Below are 22,929 nucleotides of genomic sequence, written 5' to 3' on the forward strand. Positions count from 1 at the left end.
ATCCTTTTTGCTTTAGGAGGTTATGTGCTTTCCAGCAGTCCTATTCAATAAAAAGAGAAGGAAAATAAGCTTGACAGCGGGACTCCATTATGCCCTTGCTGTGGGAGAAGGTTTGATCAGTTACTCAGTGCTCTCCTCCCCATTTCTAATTACTTTGTCCTAGTCCAAAATCCACACTTTTTTTATCTGGCTAGGTTATAGTGTAACACATCTCCCAGTTATACCAGAGATACATAAAATCAGTAGCAATGGCCTAAAGGATTATTTCCCTTCTCAGATCTGAACAGTGCCCACTGTAGGGTTCTGTTTGGATGACACACTGGGTATAAAGAGGAGGCACCTGGACAGAATGTCAGTTTGAGGGAAGGCCTTGAAGTATCTGGAAGATATCCCCCTTTGCTAGATTTCACAAAAGCTTCATGTTCTCTCTTAAACACTTTGTCTCGCTGTTAATGATTGGCATGGTCCCAGGATGCAGCTGCCCTGTGGATCTCAGACCATAGCTCATTCCGAGGTGGACAGGGCTCGATTCATTAAAACCATTAAAAGGAGGCTCAGCACTAGAATCAGACTGGGACAAGTGGAGGAATTTAAAAGACCTGTTGTGCCCCTGGCAGCCTGAGTCATTGAGAAAGGAAACGGCTCCCCTGGGTATTAGCTAGAGCTGTACCTTCAGCTTCAGGTACAAATGCGTCTGTCAGCCAAAAAGCGTCTGAAAAAAAAGCTCAGCCAAAAGGCAGCAATGGCATAGATCACTACTGCCAGGTCTGTATGGGGTGCACATTTCTGAAACAGCAGAGATGACAGAAACATCTTTAGAAACAGACTGTCTGGTTACCTGAGGTTTTGATGAAAGGGCAGGAGAAGGGATGAGGAAAGGTTTGTGATTCCAATGGAATATGGAGAAGTGTTTCTCCTTTCTGACCAGCATCAATTAGGTCTTGCATGGGTTTAACTTGCAGGCAGCTGCTTTTAATCCAAAAATTAATTTCCTGTAGGCATTTTACTGCTGTGCATAACAAAGATTTTGCTTAGAAATGGCAGGAATGGACTGTGCATGGCAAAGGTTGGCTCTGCAGGGCTAAAATGAATTAAATGGCACAGTAATTACATTTGCCCCTACAGTCAATCCTGGGGTCTTAATTTAGATGAGCTCTTACTGAAGTCAGAAACTTCTGCCCCAGACCAAATGAGTAAAGCCCCTAGGATGTGGCCACACTTAACCAGAGCGCACAACCTATTGTTAATTTGATAATTATATCTGCATTTTACTTACCTGTGAATATAACAGTGTTCAAACTAGATTTTCCCCATAACTCCATAAAATGAACCACATCCCCAAATCTAAGAGAGGGATGTCCAGTGAACACAACACATGGCTGCTTGAAGTCATTGCTGAAGTCTCCATGGATGCTGGGATAATGTTTCAATTTGTTTGTCTGAATGAGCTGAAATAAAAACAAAAATCCAGACATTACAAACTTTTCATGCCTCTGTGCTCTGTAGTTCACTGTGTCTATTTACATGAGATTATAAATATTCTACAGTTCATTTCTAATTCATCACAGAGTCCCTTCCTGCATATCCCCTAGATTTTCCAACGGAGTTAGTCATGACTGTCCTAAATGTTATGAAAAGGAAGTCAGAGTATGGGGCCAGGTGCCTCCAAGTTCTTACTCTCATTTCTTTGGTACCAGCAGTACGGTAACTGAGAGGAAACTGCAAATACTCCCTGCTTAGAGTTTCCTGGAGTGAACAGAGTGCTCAGCTGCCAAATTCAAAATAAGCTACAGTTTCCTATTTGCCATGTCTACAAAGACCTCTGGGCACTGATGTTTAACCTGGTTTTCTTGCATCACAGTAATACCAGGTAATTTTGCCTTCAGCAGTATGTTGCTATGAGTTTCATTGGTATAATGGGTTCGCACAAAGTCAAGTCTTCTGAAAAAACATACGAAAGAACAGACTGACTTGCCCTTCCTTAACTATTGCTGAAACTAGTAATAACAACGAACTAAGAGCAATAAGAAGTACTTGTCACTAGTGCTGGCAAACAGAGCATAATCAACTATGCATATGGAACAGATTTCTTTATTAAGACGGGGAATTTTATTTAACAAGGCACTTTCTGAAGAAGAATTTTGCTTTATGTCTCTTTCCACTGTTTTCTAATCTGCAAAGCAACGTTCAACTTAAAAAGCAATTTAATAGACTAATCTGCTACACATTTTCATGCAGTATTTTGCAAGTATTTTCTTGGAAGGTATATGCTTCCATCCCCAGCCCGAATATAACTGTAAATACAGTTTTCTTAAAAAGTATGCAATTTAAGACAATGAAATTACACACTGAACATCTAGGAACATACATGGACACATGGAAATAAAAGAGTGTGAAAGAGGGGAACAGTACTTCCTTTGTCAGCCAGTTTTTAAAGGAGGTGGGACTGTTCAAAGATCTCTCCATACTTTGCTGTCTCCTGCCAGGCATCGCAAGGTTGCTCAAAATACAGAATTCCCATATGCAAGGTTCAGCAACATGTTTCTGCAGCTGTTGTGCCATGAAACCCCAGACGATACGACTAATTAGCAAACAGCATGCTCTTCACTACATGTCATAACACGATGTGTGCATGATGCTTTTCTAGCAGAAAACTCTGCCACTCAGGATGTTCCTCTTCATTGTAACATATTTGATTTTCAAAAGAGGAACCAAGAAAGAACATTACAATAAGCAATTCTTCTGGTCTCTCAAAGCTGTAATTCATCTTTTCAGATTCTCTTCTATTTGTTACTTTTTACCATGGGAGAGCTAACTCAAGGTAGTGTGCCTACATGGAAAGGAACAGAAAGCTGAGAATTGTGATGCTTCTGTAAACCTCTTAGCAACTTACGCACAACAAAGCACTTCAGAACTTAAGGTTATTACACATTTAGGTTCTTAATTGAATTTAGCATCACTGAACAAAAGTATCAACCCTACTCAACCTCTAGCTGTCACTGCCTAAAGATATGCTTTGGTGCTAGAACAGGCAATGTGCAAACTTACCCTCAATACCCTTTCAATAACAGAAAGTTGGCTGCACATAGGTGCCAATATTTATATCTTCCTCCCTTGCTTCCTCAAGTTTGGTCTCCAAGTTCCTAACCACAAATATTTTGCTGCCATTTTGCATTTGACTTCCCACACATCCTGTTTATAACTGCTGTGCAATAGCTAGAAGGCTGGAATAGAATGGGATTGGTATCATTCTTCCTGGGGTTTGACCTAAGATGGAAACTGTAGGTGGACACAGCCTGTTATTTCCATGGGGATCCTTGGATCATGGAGGAAGTAGCTAGGGGACTACACTTTCTGCAGCTTACTAGTAATATCAAATTCCTATTTAATCTTCAAGAGGGAAATTTGAAAAAAACCCATCCAATAATGGCTCTGGCAGTTAATATGCACTGAATCTTGAAAACATTTCTGCAATTAAGACTGGTAAAGATTTCTGATTAACACATCTGGAGTGCAATATTTAGAATCTAAACTTAGCTGCAGTAATAAAAACTGCAGTTTAGCAGACAATGGGCAAAACAAATTTGATCCCATAAAATACTGACATTTAAAAGACTGGCTAGGAAATGGTCCCATGAAGCTTTTCCCTGTTTGGTTTTTTTTTTTGAGGGAAGCCAAAAGCCTCAAAACTGAAGTTGCAAAAGCAGTTTCAATTGGGTAAACAGGAAGAAGGGGACAATTTCTACTTCAAATATTAAATGCGATATGTGACATTCCAGCGCAAAACTTTGTCAGGGACCAGCAGATAGTGAAGTGAAAGACATACCTACAGCTAGCATTTATGTAACACACTTCTGAAATCACAAACTGTTCTTCCAGCATCCTGTTTCACAGGTTCCTTAGGATTATATATATTTGTATACAGTAGCATTCAAATCTGTGCTAAGATGTGACAGCAGCACTCTCTGTGCAAAAGCATTCTCAACAGCCTATTTCACTGCTATACCTATACAAATGTTCATTGTTGATAAACATAAAAGCTGTATTCTCTTCAAAACATTATGGAAGCTTCAAATGCCTTCCTATTACTTTGTAAAGGGACACAGGATCTCTAATCCAGTTTTCAGGACCTTGGGTTTTGTCTGCGTTATTCTTTTTAATTATTTCTTTTTTATTTCTAGCAACAAAACATCTAGCATAACGCTGGGGTACACTGCTTCTAACTCAGGAGGGAAAAGGGACACATATTGAATCCTCAGCACCATGTCCTGAGGTGCTGTAATTTTTTTTTATCTTTTCATCTTGGAAGATCTTTTCTGATAAGTCTACTGAAGCTCTGTACCTTAGCTCACAATCTCCAATTCTCACAGCTGGACATAGGGATGAAAGGCTACAAAAACAAGTTTAGAGGCATTCTACTCACTCCAGTGATAAAACAGCTGGTAGATTTTAGTGTCTAGAGCAAAGTCTTTTCTAATTACCCAATCAAAAATATATGGAACTGAACTTGCAAAACAGGTCCAACAAAGTTTCACAAATCATTAAGGGGACTAAATTTGTAATGATTTATACAGGTCTTTTATAGATCTACAGATGAGATGGGCTGTATAAGCACAACAGTCATTACTGTGTCATGTTCAGATCTCCAACCTGTACCAAGCTTGGGCCAAAACCAATGCCTGGCATTTAGCCAACCAATATTTTTCAAACAGGACTGGTTTCTGGAAATCAGAAACAACACTCAGAGCATCCTTCTACAGAAACAACCATTATTGACTGAAAGCTTGAGAGAGAGGATGGTAAAGTACTGAACTAAGACTGAGGTGAGCTGTGGTTTTTTTAAATCCCAAATGGTTATGCTTCCCTCCAAAGTGGTAGACTTGATTTACAGGGTCAGCAACTGCTGCTATAAACAGGATAAATCTCCAGAGCCTTTGTGTACCCTTTACTGAAGTAAGCCAAATACACTGCTATTTACTCTGTGTGTGTTTGTGTGTCTGTGTGTTCTGTACCCAGAAATTTTAACAGATGCGGTTCTTATCAGTGAATGAGTGATGCGTTTATTACTTCACCTCCCTCGTCCCCTTCATAAGACCAACACTAACAGGGGCCTAATTCTATATAATACTATAAGACAAAACATAATACTATACAATCACCTGGTTCCAGGTATTTATTGCTTTGAATGTGTTACGCAGGAACTGGTATATGGAGGAGGGAATCAAAGACAAAGAAGACAAATGCTAGTATTTAAGGGCACAGAATCAATATTACTCCCACCCTGGCTATTTTTTGAGTCAGAAAAAGAGGCTTTTCATAGCCATTTCTCTTAGATGTTGCTAACAGAATCCTTAATAAGAGGACAGTAAATCCAAATTCTTCCTCCACTAGCAAATACTGATCAATATAAATTACCTCTCAAATTTTTCTGTTAGACATTTAGATAGGTCTGGATTCACTTATCTTATTGCCTGAAACCATCTACGTAAAGATTGAGCAGAAAGGAAAAGAACTGAAAGCTTCTCATTTTGCCTTGCTAGAACAATTCAACTATTCATTTATAAAGTCTCTACCTCCACAAAAGGGATGGTGCAGAGTGTGCAATCCACGGTTCCTGTTAAAATGGTCGGGGAGGTGGCTAATTCCTCAGCTGTGGTTGTGTTAGGATGGGACATTCCCATGCGCTCAAGGAATTTGGTGAAACACCGCAAGTTGGTTCTGGGATACCAGAATTAACATTTCTAAACAAAACAAATTACTGGTTTATGCTACACAGCATTTCAGCTAGGCATTGTGGAGCTTAAATCTAAGCCTATTTAGACAGTTGATCCTAGAATATAATTGATACAGTGTCTTGGAAGTGAAAGCCATCACCTCCCTCGGCCAGCCTGCTGTATTCACAGGCATTTGGAAACTCCGGTTTTTAACTTTGCAGAAGCTTCCAATGTTACTTCAGTTTGAGCTCCTTCTCCTCTCTTCCCCATCACAACAATGGCTGGTAAAAAACTGAATTGCCACTTTTGTTTAACCTTAGGGGAGACCCATCCACAGAATGACCCCTCCCTTCCCTAACTGACCATTTCTCCACTCCAATTCCCCAGTTTTCCTCCTGAGAAATCACTGGCTGGAATGTAGAGCAGTCTGGCTCCAGATCCTAACTCCCTTCAACAGAGTCACAGCAACTCTCACCCCAGCGATCACAGAAAAATGCCTCTAAAAAGAAGTTCTTTTAGCTTGTGCACTGCTAAAAGGCTGCAGATGAGACTTCAAAAGCTTGTGCAAGAATCTGGACACTCCATTCATATTAACTTTAGTAGGAATTGATGTCCAAATCCATCCCTACAAGCCTGAGGCACTTTAGCCCACATTCCTTGCTCATAACAGAGGGAAAGTATATTCCCTGTTCACTTGGAGTGGATGTTAGGAAACAAACTGCCACCCCAGAAAAATTGTACACAGTGATTGTGAGGGAGGAAATATCATGAACACCTACTACTACATTAAAGCGGAACTAACAAGGAAGGAGTAGAAGTGTTTTGGGTTCTCTGCAGAGTTGAACAGTGCGTCTGGTTTTATTCAGCACAGCAGAACAAGGAATGAGTTCAAAACAGGTGACATAAATCAAACACATGGAAAATTTCCATGCAAAGAGAATGAAAAAGCTTCAAACAACTTAGTATAGAGAAAAGAGTAAGACAAAATAAAAATAATAATTGTAGAGAAGATGAAGATACTTTTACTTATCCTCTTGTAACAATAATAAAGGGATAGTTAAGTGAAATGGAAAACACAATCATAACTGATTAAAGGAAGTAAACGCTCTTTTATACTATGCACCAGGCACCACTGAAACTCATTGCTACAAGACACTACATCAACAATTTGGGGGATTTTTTGCCTTGTTTGTTTTTAAATCTTGCTGTTTATACAACTCACAGGAACATCGAATTTCAGGACCAGACAGTATGCTGGGCTCGACTCGTTCCGTAGATAATTAGGAGCTTATTTCCTGGCCTGTCCCCTTCTGATGTATCATGCCAGGCATGTTATTAATGCTTGCTAATAACTAAGAGGCATGTCTGAGTAATTCCCTATTTTCTTCCAACAATTGAGCAGCTAAGCACATCTTTTCATGATGGGCAATTTCCGTCCAGGTTACATTGCACAAGCCTACCATTACTTTGAAAAAAATAAGGCAATTCTCCACTAACAACCTATCCAATAGAAATGATCATTCAATGTCTGTTTCTGATGCTCATTAAAAATTCCCTTAAGTGCTAGTAAGCAGAGCTCCTGATTGTGAGGTTGTGGAGTCACAGATTTAAAAAGAGTGTTTACCTAAGACAAAAAGGCTGGCTGCTGATTAAGGCTCTAACTTAGTAACTGGAAGCCTTGAGTGCAAGTCCTTGCTCCCTCCTAGACTGATGGTACAGTCATGGACAGGTTATTCAGGCCAGGTCTGTATTAAGACCATTTTGCTTGGTAAAATTACACCAAAGCATCATGGTAGCTAAGCCTACTGTGGATACTCTTTGCACAGGCATAACAGGGTTTCTGCCAGGGAACAAATAATACGTTTGTTAAAGATTGTACTGAAAAGAGTTTATATAGATGTTTCACATTATATGAGTTACATATACAGTGTCAGCTGCAAGATTTTGCCCCCCTTCTGTTCACACTGTTTGTTCCAACTCTGTATATCATAGAAGAAAAAGAAACCCAGCTCCTCTCTCATGCCTTAGAAAAAGTAAGCATTATGATAGCATTAAACCATAACCAGCTGTAGGGACCACTAAAACTGGAATGCAGCCCAAGGCAGTGAGGTTACATGAGCAAAAGGATGACAGCAGCTGTCCCTCACAGGACAGCAATAAGGAATCAAAGGCATGTGCTGAGCACTGCGTACCTGACATGAACATCTTGGTGCTGTGTTGGTGAGCATGGGAGTTTTACATGTCAGTCATCTATATAAATCTCAATATGCTTTGATTGTTTAACACCAAACTAAACCAAATAATGAATCTTACAGAACGGAAAGGAGCAATCTGATCAGGTATTCTCAAGCGTGTCTAAACTTCAGTGATTTATGACCGTAGGAAAAGCACCAAATGAAATAGCAGCCTCGGTCTTTCTTTACCTGGGTATTACTTTGTCTTGGTTTTGCTATTAAGCCAGGCTTTTGAAAGAGTGTTGCTGTATGTCTAGGGCTGCTGCCTCCCACCATACAAACTGGTTTTGCAGAACAGCCAGTATGTACCAGGAATCAACAATGAAGAGACCCGTTTAGTCCATCACCGGGTGGGGGTAGTGCAGGTTGCTCTGCTTCCCAGTGTCTACTCCACTTTTCAGTGTTTATACAGCAGCTCTAAGTGAACACCCAAACACACAATCTAAGCTGTGTTAGACGACTTACTGTGAAATGTGCAGTACTTACTTCAGATGGCAGCTCAGTCTGAAATGCCTAAAGGCTACAGCCATTTCATAGTTTGGGAGCCACAAGGATGTGCATACCGAGTATATCGTGTCATTTAGCACATTTAAGGGAACCCTTAGGCAAAAATGCAAGAAGCTTAAGAATGGCTTCCTATCAATGATATCCATGGATCTAGATAAAGCTGTTTGTGCATCTCATGATAAAATGTCCCTAGCTTTGTGGGTCATAACCTGTATGATTTGGTCTTGTCAACCAAAGCCTGTACCTGTAACAAGCACATTACTCCCTCTGTGCACTGCATTTTGTCACAAGGAAACTGATCTGTTATCTACTGCTGTGAGTTCTTTCCTAGATAATTACCTTGATCTACACATGAAGCACAGAGGAATGTCTCAACAGCTAAACAATAATTTGACAAAATCTCATTATTAACAGGCCTCTGGAGAATATAAAATATCCTAAAAATTAGAGGAGACAGTTATCAGTCTATAAACACAAATACCCATCATATAAAATGGATTAATTAATCCAGTCTTCGACAGCTGCATGTTTGGCTTCTCTTTTTTGGAAGCACTTTCACTTAAACCTGTCAGTTCCAGTGCATATTGTGAACTAAAATTTTGAAGCAATGTCTTTGGTAGAATATAGGCTGTCAGTGAAACCAGTGACACAGTGGATCAACAAGGACACCCCAGAAAGCAGAGGGGCATGGGAAATCAGAAAGCATAGCCAGCAGCATGGCTACAGTCTTGTACGCAGAGATCAGGCTTTGGAATTGATTTATCGGGGTGAATGAATTTTTTGGTTACAAAACCAGTGGTGAATAGGTGACTTGCCCTGCAGTCTGCATTATTCTTGGTAACAGATTGTACATAATTCACTGTGTACCCTGCCTGAAATGCATTCCAAGCATCTGGAAAGAGTGAGGGCTTCTGGTCAGATCCTACTTCCAAAAATGCCTTTGAAACACCTACAGATGACATATATGATGGGCAACAGCAATTTCCAGAACAAGTCCCTGGACGAGATATCTCAGAGGGGGAAAAAAAACCCCAACCAACCAACAATGCCTGAAAAAAGCTTTTAATCCCTGGACTCTTAAACCTGCAATGGCCACTTTGCACATCTCATCAAACAGTTTTGACCACAGGAACGAAAAGAGTCAGTTTTCTGAGACTGCATGCCCCAAAGGGCTCACTGTCTCACAGGAGTAGGATTTAGCCAAAATTATTTCTCAGTCCCATTTCTTCCTTTCCCAGCCTGCCTCTCATTTACTTCAGTGGGAAATCTACCTGTTCCCAGTGGAGAAAGTAAGATTTCCTTTCTTGATATGTGAGATAACTCTGAAGGCTTGAGTTATGCCACATTTATTTAATGTTTGGTTGGCTAAAACTTCCCCTCAAATTATTTTGTTGCAGGGAATATCCCCTCAACATATGTTGCAGGGAGATTCCCCCCAAAGATAGGAATCTGATTCCTCTTTGCTTCACTAAGATGCTAGCTCAAGTAACTTCATTTAAAATTGCCAGTGACGGCACTCAGTGCTGCAGCTTTAACTTTTTTATATCAAACCTCTCTTTCAAGATACCATTTCTCCTGCAGCAGACAACATGGTGCCTATTTCAGCTAGGGAGGTAGGAGCTGGGATGACTAAGCTGTCTCTGATAACAAGCTCTTAGTTTTACAGACTTTGAAATAAACTGCTTGGACAAAGGGAATGTTCGTGGTTGCAGTCTGATAAGAGCAAACATTCAACCATGTGTATGCCAGATAGCCTTCTGCGGGGGAAGAAGTAAAACAGGCGAGCATATGTAAGTTATACGCTGAAATAAACATCATGATAATTTTTGAGTTGAGGGAACACCATCATTCATTTCTCCCCCACACTCCCAAATTAATCACAGAAAGCAAAGGGAAAAAAAAAACAACCAACCCCAAACTTGTATGAATAATGACACAAAACTATTAAAAAGCTGCAGAAGCATTCATCATAAAAACAACAGCCACACAGGACTGTTCCAGAAACCCTCTCACTCTGTGATCTTAGCAAACAGTAAGACCATAGTTTCCTTACCTCAGCATGGGGAAAAGGAGGTTCTGGAAGATATACCTTTGTTTGTTTGTTATGACACAACCTTTAAAAGAAAAGGAAAAATCAGCTGGGTTAGAGAGGTGCAGAACATCCTGCAGTTATCTGCTGCCATCTACTGTTAAACTTTTTCTGGAGAAAGCCACTTCCTATCTGTGGCATCAGGTCCAAAATCACCAATTTGTTTTGTTGCCTCCAGCCTTTCTGTTCGGAGGACCGACACCTACAGGACAGGACAACTCAGTCATAGCGAGATCATGTAGAGAAGATGCAAGACAGCTGAAAGTAATTTTGTAGACAGTATGTAACAGAACTCCTTTGCTGCTGAAGACAAATTTGTAACTCAACATCCACATCATTTCATAGTCCAGACCTCAGCAGTTTTTGCAAAGCCAAATCACTTGTCAACAGAAAAATTCCACTTGCCTCATCCCACTTCTCAGCAGTGACTTGGTCCTTTTGTTCATTATAATCTAATTCCCTTATGCATTTTATTATTGCAGCTACAATGTCGGTAAACAGCCCCTGACCATGGCATAATGCTCAGTTACCTGCTGTTTTACATCAATCATTTATTTTTAAAACATAAATATTGAAAGTTGTTGATTAGCTCTAACCAGACTCCTGATTCATCCTATTACAGAAGTTAAAAAAAGATATTTGTCAGAGGTCTGTGTGACGTTACAATTATCTGTAGCGACACTGTCCTGGTGGCTTTTTCTGGGAAACACTACCCATCTCCTATTTTCTTCACTTTATTAAAAAGCAATAAGCCTGGGTCAAACTAAATTTGATAAAATGTAAGAGATACTTAAGAGCAGGACATTTCTTTCAGCTGACTAAACAGTAGAATAGGAAGGCTGGAATCCCTGAATTTCAACCCCAGTTCTGACCCCAAACCTCTATTTTACAGATGTTCAACCTCTGCCTCCATTTTCACATAAGTGAAACATTCACCTTACACAGAAGTGTTTGGAGATTAGTTAATGTTAGTTTTGACTTTTGAATATAAGCCACTACAGCAAGTAGAACTCAAAAAAATGGTGTCTGAACACTTGGGTGTCTGAATCCTGGCTAGACACAGCAGACAACAACCCAACTGGCACAAGTAACATCCCTGCTACTTTGACAGTATTATTGTAACAAGAATGAACTATGCAGCTACCACCTCCATTGCTACTGAAATGGAATCACCATGTAAGTACAAACCAAACAATTTTTTAACTATAAACTATGTGAGCCAAAACATCCTGGTGAGTACACTGAAGTTTGGCCAGAACACCTAGGCTTGATTTTCCTACTGTTGCATAGAGTAACGTGATTAAAATTCATCAGATTTCAATCCTCTTTACAATTCTCCTAAGGGATCAATTCACATAAGATTTCCAGGACCTCTCTCGTCATTCCTGAACTCCAGACTTAAAAAATCTGGAGTGGAAGAAAGGAAGGAAAAAGTTAACTTACTCTATTTAATAACCTAGAGCACGTCTCCATTTGTAAGAATTTAGGAACAGTTACAAGTGTTTGGGTTCTCTTTTGCATGGCTCAGAATCACAGAATGGTTGAGGCTGGAAGGGACCTCTTGCGATCATTTAGTCCAAGCCCCTGCTCAAGCATCATCAGCTCGAGCAGGTCATCCAGGACTGCGTCCAGTTGGGGTTTGGTGTCTCCACACATAGAGACTCCACAACCTCTCTGCACAACCTGTTCCTGTGTTTGACCACCCTCACAGTAAAAAAGTGTGTTTCTTTTGTTCAGATGGAATTTCATGTGTTTTAATTTGTGCCTCTTGTTCTGTCAGTGGGTCCTACTGAGAAGAGTCTGGCTCCCTCATCCTCACTTCTTCCCAACAGGTATTTCTATACATTGATGAGATCCCCCCCAAGCCTTCTGTTCTCCAGGCTGAAGAGTCCCAGCTCTCAGCCTCTCCTCATCTTTGTGGCCCTGTGCTGGCCTTGCTCCAGTAAGCTCATATCCTTCTTGTACTGGGGAGCCCAGAACCAGATACAGCACTCTCCACGTAGCCTCACCAGTGCTGAGCAGAGAAGGATCTCCTTCCCTGACCTGATGGCAGTGCTCTGCCTAATGCAGCCTAGGATACTGCTGGCTTTTTTTTGGCCATGAAAATACATTGCTGGCTCAGCAAAATTAAGCCTGAAAAATCTATTTTGCTTATACAGGGAGACCATCGTATAGTTTTGGGGGCACTGGATAAGATGTGCTAACAGGCACAGCTAAAATTCACTCAAGTCAGGTGCATAATTTAATCATCAGTGCAAGCACCAAAAAGCACAGATTGAGTTTGTACATTCTATAGGAAATTACGCTTCCCTAATTATAGAACATCTACTTACACACGCACGCACACCCTTGTGACTCAAGAAACATGTTCACAATTCAAATCAAGTATATATTAGAATATGTCAAGTAGAGATAACCTGCATATATCTATTTACCATAGCTGAGTGCGTGAATTGAGGGTGATGAAGCAGCCCTTTAACACCTACCATTCAGCAAAGATCTGGGAGAACTCAAGGGAGCTGTTGGCAACAGGTGAGATGAAATAAAAAGGGACATTGGAGAGTCCGGCAGAGTCAATATACTGATACAGGCACTCCAGCAGATCGTATATTACTCCAGAGGGATAACAGGGAACCAGCACATTTCCTCCATTCCGGACAGTCATAGCTAAAGGAGCAAGAAAGTAAAAATCAATTAGCAGGGTTCATATTTAAAGTTTTTAATATAATTCCTTTAATCCAAATATTACATAAGGTATAGAAAGAAGCTATTGCATGAATAAGCAGAACACACTATGCATACGAATTGGGAAGAACACTTCTGATCATTAAATACATTTATTTACTGCCTTCTCCAGGCTTAGTGGAGCGAACGATTATACTCCATTAGTTGGCGGGGGGGGGGGAGGCCACGTAACAGACTAAGCACATGCAAAACTCTTGACACGAGAGGGCGGTCTTGCACTGGCACATGAGGATAAATGAGTGACACAAAACACCTTACCATCAAAATAAACCCTGCTCCATCTATTAGCTGTCCACCAGAGGGGAAGGACAACAGTTCACATGGCTTAGCTGAAAGCACTACACATGGTAAACTGTTCTGTACTCAGTTTTCAGTGCTCTAGGTGAAAGGCTGAAGATGTGGTTGTTTCAAACAGCCCTCAAATGCAGAAGTGTGTGGCAGAGTGTTTCTCCTTTTTAAAAGTTCTAAATATTTCTGTCCTTTCAATATAACAAGAACAATTTAAAATCTCTGTGAATTGTAGACAGCATGGGACTAGAGAAAAATGAAGAAAAGAAAAAAACAGGTTTACTCTGTAATTGAAACAGATTTGAGTACAACAGCAAATGCAAGTACAGAGCATATACTTTGTTCTTCTGGCAGAATGAATTACAAAAATGCTGTACCTTATGGGAAAATGGATATATTTTGTCCAGCTCACTGAGCAATTGCTGCCTCACTAGGATTTCATCTGTGGTCATGGAGTAAAACCATCTACTGATGTTAATTGCAGTGCAGCAGCAGTAACATTATGCATCAAGGCATTACAAAAAAAGCTGTGGAAGAGCCTGAAAACACATATATTACGCCCTGCCATAATCAATTCCTTGACTTCAATTTATTGACAAGCTTTGATAGGGTATGGATTTAGCACATTAAGGGTCTTTTTGCCCCACCTGCATGCTCAAGGGAGATTTTTATGGCTGAATATTTAAGGGTTTTATGGAGTTTAGGGAAATGCACAGACTCTTTAGTAGGATTTTTCACATGCATTTGGTTGCTTAACTCCTTTTAGCATCAGTGCCTATTACACAGTGCTGTCAACAACAACTGGTGGTCAAAGACACCTTCTGTATCAGAGTTATTAAATGCAGCGTAGTGGGTTTATTGCCTAGGTTTTCTCTGGGTCACATACAAAACTATACCACCAAAATATTTGTGAATATGAATAGCAATACTTTACATTTTTCTAGAATGTGAGATATTAGAAAACATCCCAGCAATGTGTTACATTATCCCTCTTACATGGGTAAGTCTAAACTATCCCATCTGTAAACAGGATGTGAAGAGAGGAATGAGGAGATTACGAACGATATTTTCAAAGCCATCTGGGGGCTGAAAGTTAAGCCTCTGGCTCCAGGATCAGAATTTGCCATTGCTTCATTATGCACCCAAAAACTCTGCAAAGAGGAAAGATAAGTACCTATAATCACAGCAGCAAGAATGCTGCATGGGCCAGAGACAGGGAGCATTAGTGATTAAGTGGAAAATGCTACAGAAAGGGCTATGTCTGCAGCTCTGTCTCTGCTCTGAACAAAGATACTGGCTGAAACACCAAGGTGTGTGTCTCCAGGAAGCAGATTTCCTTTTTCTTTCACTCCGGCACCAACTAGCTTCACCTGGTGAAGACAAATGCCAAGGAGGCAGGAGGAAGAGCTTTCATCTAAAGATGGGCTGGTTAAAGAATTTGTCTGGGCCATGAAAAATGTGTTTCATTGCTAAGCCTCAGAGTTTGAATTCACAGCTCTCCCTTCCCTGCAGCCATTGGCTTGCTATGGGAACCTCAAGCCTCTTCTGTTGAAAACAACCAGAAGTTCAAGATTCCTGGGGCCACAGAGAAAATAACAGAGGGTAAGGTCTTGGAGAAGACGCCAACTTGAGTTTCTGTTCCTATGAAAACCACAGAGCTGGTTACCAATAATTAATATAAAATCACAGTCTAGGGAACGGAGCACTCTTCCAGCCAGCTGCCCTACCCACTAGGCCACCAACCCAGGGCTGCTGGCCCCTTGAATCTCACATTTCTGGCAGCACGGGGATGCACCTTTGTAACTGGCCTGGTGAATACTCCTAGTCACCAGGACAGGAAAGCCAACACCTCTGACAAAGCTCTGTGTGACAACTTTTCGGTTTAGAATACACTACTCGGTTTCACCGTGCAAGTTTATTTCTAAGTGCTGGAGTCAGCACAGCTGGGCCCTACTTCTTGAGGGTGCTGTTAAGTGGTTCCACAAAGGGATAAGAATTACCTCTGAGCTTCTCCAAAACAGGGATGAAAACCTTTACAAGCATATTGCTTCCCATGCAAGCAGCAGGTCCAATCTGGCTCTCTGCGCCACTACGGCAACTTTCTACAGTTGTCAGTAAGAGGACACGTATATTCGAAAGCTGTTTAAAGCCCAATTTATCTCTGTGACTGATGGATGCACTCTCTTGATAAAAGTTGTATAATAATCTTGGCATTTCAAATTTAGTCTCCTTCAGTAGCTCCGTAACAAGTTGTTCAATTTACAACTCACAATGAGATACTTGCTTTTCGAACAGCTGCCACCACAAGGTCAAGTTGGCACCTAAAAAGCAAACTGTGCTCTTTTCTGCTTTATATAAACACATGCACACACACACAGAGGCACGACCACACACGCACACAAAATATCACAAACTGTCCCTACAGACAGTCTGGCAATTTTGCTGATGATGCCCAAGGCAATGTAAAAATACAATTGCTTTTCTCGAGCTGCAGAGTGCTAGTGCTGCAGTGCTGAGCACAGAAAAAAGGGGTTTGGGCTAAACTGAGAAGAACTTGGAGATGTGACAAAGCATGGTTTCAGTGCTGCACACACAATGCGGAGAGGAAATCATGCATGTGACTTGGTAATAATGGAAATCAGCGTCTACAAATCTACATGCAGGGATGAAAACAGAGATCAAGGTGAAATTTTCACACTTCCATTTCTGTGCTTTGCAACACTTACAAACGTGCTGTTACCTCATGATACACATTTTTGGTAATTTTCCAGTGCCTGCTTTAGAGTTTTTACCTAGTGTATTCTGAGCTTCTTCTGAAGTCCCCTGAACTTTTTGGAAATGGGAAAAATATATGAAAACTACTGTGCTCAGATTGCCTACTCTATTGCTTTTCCCAGTAACCAACTGCTTTTTGGACTTCTTTACACATTTGAAAGAAAACTGATCCACTATTTTCTTCTCCTGATGTTGGGGTAGATGTGTAAACACTGCTGGTGTTATGTAAAAGACAGCCCTACCACTACATTATTCATGGCGTTATTTCATTTCTTCAGGTCGCTGTGTTTTTTTGCTAAATATCACTCAAATTCCAGATTCTTACAATGGCATCATTTAAGCATGTATCTTCCTTTGGTCTTTACTAGTTTTCTAATTTCTCTGAGTTTGTCTCATTCAAGATAGAAGCTGGCTTGAAGACCTTCTGCAAAACCCTCAAAATAGTTCAGAATGTTTCTGTAAACCAGAACAACTTGTGCAGGTGAACACCCACCTGTACCTACATATGTAACACATTTCCTTACATGCATTCATCTTTTGGATTTTGCTTTGGCCTAAGCTACATCTCTAAGACTTTGTTTAATTTTTAAAAGCATTTTCATTAACAACAGTCTCACTCTTGTTTATTCAGCATACGGCTGTTGCAGTTCAAGACACGAGTGACCACCAAGGTGCTTGCTAGAGCACATTTGCAGCAGAGTTGGCAGTGGGGCAACATGTACCAGTCCTCGGTCTCTCCAGTACAAAGTCTAACACTTCAGCTCAGACTTGCTTCCTTGGTGGCTTAAGGTAAGATGATAGGATGTGACCATGCTACCATCTGTCAGGGGGCAGTAAGCCCCATAAAGGTCCAGAAGGGACAGAGAAGAGCAGCACATCTGGATCTAGCACAACAAGGTCACCAAAGCTTATCTGCGACAGCTCATAGGGTAATAAAATTAACAATGCTTAAAAACATTGAAAACACAGACCGTAATACACACACACATATAAACACATGCATCACCTAGGAAAGGAAATCACAGGTGTTATGAATTAACACAGCTTCAAGGGGAGGTTGAACAAGTTCCTGGAACAGAAATCCACTGAACATTACTAACTACACAAAAGCAATGTCTGATTCAGGAAATTCCTGAAATAAAAATACTTAAAGGCTATGAGATTATAAGGGGAAAGTATTATGTAGTCTTGTCCTGTTCTTCTACTCTGCGCTAGACATCTGCTCATGATTCCTGCTGGAGTCAGGATGCTGGCAGAGAGGATCTTTGGTATAATCCAAGATTACAATTCTTATAAAATGCCAAAACTCACTCTATTAATAGGTATTTACACTACAATGAATCATCCTGACCCTGTAACTTGTTTTTTCATATAAACAAAACCCACATAATTTTACGTTGCACCTCCGACAACAGGACCCATGACTTCTGTTTGAACCGAAACTTGTCCTAAACAGGGATATCCGATTTTGATTTAGATGATGGAGAACTCTACCACATCCTTTGTATCATTTGCTTTCCACTACCATGGCAGTTTCATACTGTCACTGTGAGACAGTACACAGATATTCAGAACTTGTGAATATGCACAAGGATTTTAGAATGGGAAAAACCCCAAAGTATTGTGGTTTTTTATTTCACCAAGTGTACATTCACATGTAAAAAGTAAGACTAAGAATTGTTTGCACTTCTGTTCTGTTCTCAGCCTTATTCTGCAATCTTGTGTAAGCCACCTAAATACTACAGCTCAAATTTCTCCCAGGTGTGTAACAGGGGCCAGAACACTTGCTTACAGTGAGGATTCCCTGCTTTAGACTCCTAATGTCTTTTGATAACCTTTGTAATAATCCTCTTATCACAAGCTTTTTAAGCTTATTTGTAAAAAGTAGTTAGTTTAAAATAAAAGGAAGATCTCTGATAAAAGAACAGGTAATAAACAGCAGGACAGACATGAGAAAGTGGTTTGATGACAGAAGGGTGAGAGCACAGAGGAACTGAGGTGGGGGAAGGGGAGAAAAGGAGAGAACAGCACTGGATGTGATATTCCAAACAGACAGGAAAATGCTGCCATTCACACTGATATCACAGCTTTGCAATTATCAGCTTTTCCAGCTGTGAAAGCGTCTGATTAGGTTTTATATTTCTGGGGTCTATAAATACATCTTGATATATTTTTTTAAACAGAGATTGTGCTGTTTGCTTTTGATATATTTAAAAATCAGGTGTAAGAAGGGAAGCAGATGTGCTTGTTTTCAAAACTGAAAGTCATAAAAAACCATGTAAAGATTTTACACTGGCTGATATACAGGAAGGAAATAGTAATATTTCAGCTGGGAACAATATCCAAAACCTAGGCAACACGTAGTCTGTTGGCAGCTAAGCGACATACTTAGCAAACCAAGAGCAGCAGATGATTAAATCTCATTATACCTGTTCCATTCCAAAACATTTTAGGTACAACTTGTGTCTCTCCAAGCACTTACTGTATTAATGACATCAGGAGCACATCGTAAAATCTAAACAGCTAGTTTTATGCCAGAAGCTATAGCTGGACAACTTATTCAATTCCAGGAATCTCAGAATTATTTCCCACCCAAAGCAATGAATAAAATGATAAAATAGGCAAAAGACTTCTTTCAATGACCTACCCAAGTTGCTGCAGAACTCTCCTACCATGCCATCTGGGTTAGCAGTAGGGATTTGTGTAAGACCCGTCAGGATGAGAACATCACTATTTTTAAGAGAAGCCTGGTCCATGGGCTGAAACACAGCACAGTGAAATAAAATGAGTAACATGAGAGTTATAACACAAGGCTTCTCTGCTCTGTACCAAGACGAATGCAACACAAAATAGGTACAGCGACCAAGAAAGAGAACACATGGAACACTTTAAACTTAACATTCCTCCATCTGTGAAAACCCAACTGGAGTTAATAAAAATACATACAACTGTTTACCTGCATACCACAGCCCAAAACAAACAACAGAACTGTAACCGGATCCATTGCAAAGTAGTCTCCATAGACTAATCATTTCATGGCCTCAGGAGCTCAACACTGAAAAGGCAATACTTTGCCGAGGATGTGGCAGTACAGTCAGGAACGGTTTGACACTTGCATTCCTTCTCCCTTCCCTTTGCAAATGAAGGTGTCAGCTTTGATTTCCAGGGCTCACTGTCTACAGGGGGCAGTACCATTTTCCTCAACCATTCAGTGGATTCTCTTTGGAAGAGATAAGATCAGGAAAGGATTTTGGGCTTGAAGCTCTCAATTTTGTGTATGAATCTGAACGCCACACAAGGCTTTCCCTAGACTATGAAGTCTGCTCTTCTGCCCACAGTATTACAGCCATGACTTTCAAATACTCATTTCAGATTGTTTGCACAGGCCTTTTTAGAAGTCTGGTTTTGTGAAATGGTAAATGGCTACTGCTGGTAGAAAAGAGAAATGGGTTTAGATTCCTTAATATTGATACATTTTGTTAATTTATCTAAGAAATAATCACTTACGCATATTAATTTTTTAATGTAGCTATAGTATCAGGCCAAACAGACAAGTAGTTCCTTAAAAGTCAGCAGTTGAAAACAGGTGAAAAATCATAGCTTCAACTGCACAAAAAAAACCCCCATGCAAAAAAGTAGTGCTCCCAATGCAACACCAGAGCTAAAATAAGAGGAAAATATGACTTGGCTTCCTAGTCTCCCCTAGTGAATCAGATTAGCACTATGCCCTCCTACAATACCTTTCTTTGAAGACTGTGCTAGAGGCTAAGCTATGTCAAAGTGAAATAAATGACTTCACAGGGCTATGACCTCTGATCAGCTGGGTCTACAGTGTATGTTGTACTGACAACCTACAGTCATAGGTACAATCCTAGATTATGCAGTTGAAGTGCTGAGGGTAGCTATCACGAGCATCTATCCATGCCACGTCTGCTTCCTGGTGGACAGAAGAGTTTATACCTACACAGTCTATCTTGTGGCTCACAGATTCAGCAGAGGGACTGACGATTAAATGGTCCAAGGAAACAGTGTGGCAACTTGGCGACTGGCAGGCAGTCTAGTGTTAGAGCAAACGTTGCTTTTGCGTCGACTGTGCATAAAGGCTCACACTTTTTTCACTGAGGTCAATCATTTGACATGTTTTATACCGGCACTTTCTTAAAGCAGAATGAAAATGCATACCCACTTCTCTCCATTAGCAAACAGAGTAGATGTTCAGAAATTATACTTAAGTGTGACCTGATACTAAATATATATTGATACTCAAAATTTAGCATAATTCAATCTTGCAAAGGCAAAATCTACTTCTCTCTCTGCAGATGCACAACAGCTATGGTGAAAAGTTAACTTTAAGTCTCACTCTGGGCTGGGATGCACTTCCCACAGCTACTATTCAAGCAAAGGTGGGCAACTGTAGCCAGCTGCATGGTATTTTATGGTTATTTATTCTTAATAGACTCTCTAGTCTCATCAAACAGAAAGACTTCTACCAGAAGAGACTGATGAAGTGATTTCCTCTACTGAACTTAGATGATCACTGTGTAGCTAATTCCCTTGCTCACAGTCCCTCAATGCCATTCCTTAGTTGAGAAAGACCTTGCTCTGTCGAACATGCAGGGAAATTTCACATCAACTTTGACAGAAGTTTACACTGTGCACTGCCTTGCAGGACCAGACCTGTTACGTGAGATTTATTGCAATCTTTGACTCTACATAGCGTGTCTGTGAAAATGAAATGCCAATAATGCAATAAAAAATAATATTGAATCTGCCTGTGATAATGTACATAATGATTATGCCGTATTAGATACGCATAATTTCAGCTGCTATTGCACTGAGAGGGCTTGCATCGATTTTTGTGGGTTAATGTAAAGAATATGTCTTAAAAGGCTTTTAGTGACATGTCTGAACCTATGCTGTCAACTCCTGTTCTCCACTTCAGTGGCAACAGTGTCAATTCTAGCCTCAGTAGAGGGTGAAGCAAAATTTTCAACAGAAACCATCTGCCAGAAGACAGAAGTAAAGGGAACAATTAATGGTGCCAGACTGAACTCTCAAACAAACTCTTTAAAGCTCTTCAGTTATTTTCAGCAGCTATGAATACAGTCTTGCTGAACCCTTCACTTGCACTTCCTACAGACCCGCTGCGGATTTCACAAGATATTCCTGCTGCTGCATCCAAGATCAACCCAACCACCAGCATTCACTGCACCCAGTTTCAGCTTATCTGCACATCCTGGGCCACGTCTAAGCTAAGCTAACTGCTTCACTTTCTATCTGTTGTTAATAGAGATGGAATTATTACAGATGTACCATAACTCTCTGCTGATTATAGATGTAACCTAAAATTTCAAGAAAACTTTAAGGTGTAATTTATACCAAAGAAGCAATCCTTCCCATGACTGCTAATTCCCACCCGTGCTGCCATCTCCACTATGTCAGCACTTAAATCCCAGTGCTGGCAGAAGGGAGAAGGAGGGAAGGACTGGGTGGGGGCCCAGTTTCAGTTAAGCAAGATGAACCTTATCCTGTTTGCACCTTGAGAGAAGGAAATGCTTTCCAGGCTATTACTGTGTATATTAGACAAGATGTAAGAGGAAGAAGCATTCTTCCATTTGTATGCCCAAATAGTCTGTGTCTTATCACCCTAAACAAACAAACAGCTGATGAGAGCTTGGTCAACTGATGCCCGTTTTTAATAACTACGGAGGGAGTTCCAGAAGACTGCAAAGTGCTAAGGTTTTACTATAACTCAAAAAGCTCTAGATACGTATTTACATAAACATATGCTGATTAACTGGATATAATTTTTAAAACAAAATGCAGTGACTGTTTCCATACACTGTTAAAAGATAGGAATTTCATCATGACTGCTTACCATGATTCTATGGAAAAACAGGTCAGACAAACAACTTTTCATCCCTGATGAAAACATGCTGATTTGTTGAACAGAATTTTTGACTCTGTGCCACTCAAGATATTGTTATCATTACATAATGTCTGTCAAACATCAAATAGATGAAGAGCTGGTTGGCAGCTCACAAAACCCACTAGTCATTACAGAATGACCATATTGTAGGAGCTTGTACTGATGTTCACAGGGATTTAAACTAGAACAAGAACTATCCATTGTCTTCAACAACCACTTGGAAGGAAATATAAGATGATGATGGTATCTGAAATGTAAATGGTATCTGGGAACATTTGTGAGGTGGTAAATAACAAGGAAAAGGCAAACTGAATGCAATTTCAACTATCTGGTAAGCTATTCCTTCAAACTATGTGTTAGTATAAAATAATGCAAAGTGCAATGGACCGTATGCTAAAAAATGAGGGTCTTGGAGAGCATGTGGGACAAGCAACACTGTCAGCAGAGTGAATAGTCCAGGTTTCATATCTTGTTAGCAAACAGCGTAGGTCCCTAGGGATTCAGGTAGGCTTGCAGTACAGTTTCCTGCACTCATTAAAGCTGAAACTGCCCTGTCTAACTGCTACCACTTCTCCTGCAGGTTGCAGTGAGTGCAGATCTGCTGCCCATGGGCTGTACTCTTACCAGCAGTTCATTCACACACCATTC

General features: G+C 40.4%; 1 protein-coding gene across 6 annotated transcripts in view; it reads right to left on the reverse strand.

The window, feature by feature from the left end:
- The window catches only part of INTS9 (integrator complex subunit 9), a 72,864-nt gene that overhangs the window by 25,118 nt on the left and 24,817 nt on the right, over window positions 1-22,929 (reverse strand). For all 6 annotated transcript variants that reach the window (XR_012653286.1, XR_012653284.1, XR_012653285.1 and 3 more), the window contains exons 9-12: window positions 19,000-19,111; window positions 13,031-13,211; window positions 10,509-10,569; window positions 1,277-1,448 (exon numbers count right to left, since the gene is read on the reverse strand). Coding sequence is in view for 3 of the 6 variants with exons in the window: in XM_075048903.1 (XP_074905004.1) it covers window positions 1,277-1,448; window positions 10,509-10,569; window positions 13,031-13,211; window positions 19,000-19,111 (526 nt within the window). In the remaining 3 variants the exon portion in view is untranslated. The remainder of the gene's footprint in view (window positions 1-1,276; window positions 1,449-10,508; window positions 10,570-13,030; window positions 13,212-18,999; window positions 19,112-22,929) is intronic.

This window comes from Buteo buteo, chromosome 17, assembly GCF_964188355.1.
Source record: "Buteo buteo chromosome 17, bButBut1.hap1.1, whole genome shotgun sequence".
Classification (NCBI taxonomy): Eukaryota; Metazoa; Chordata; class Aves; order Accipitriformes; family Accipitridae; genus Buteo; species Buteo buteo.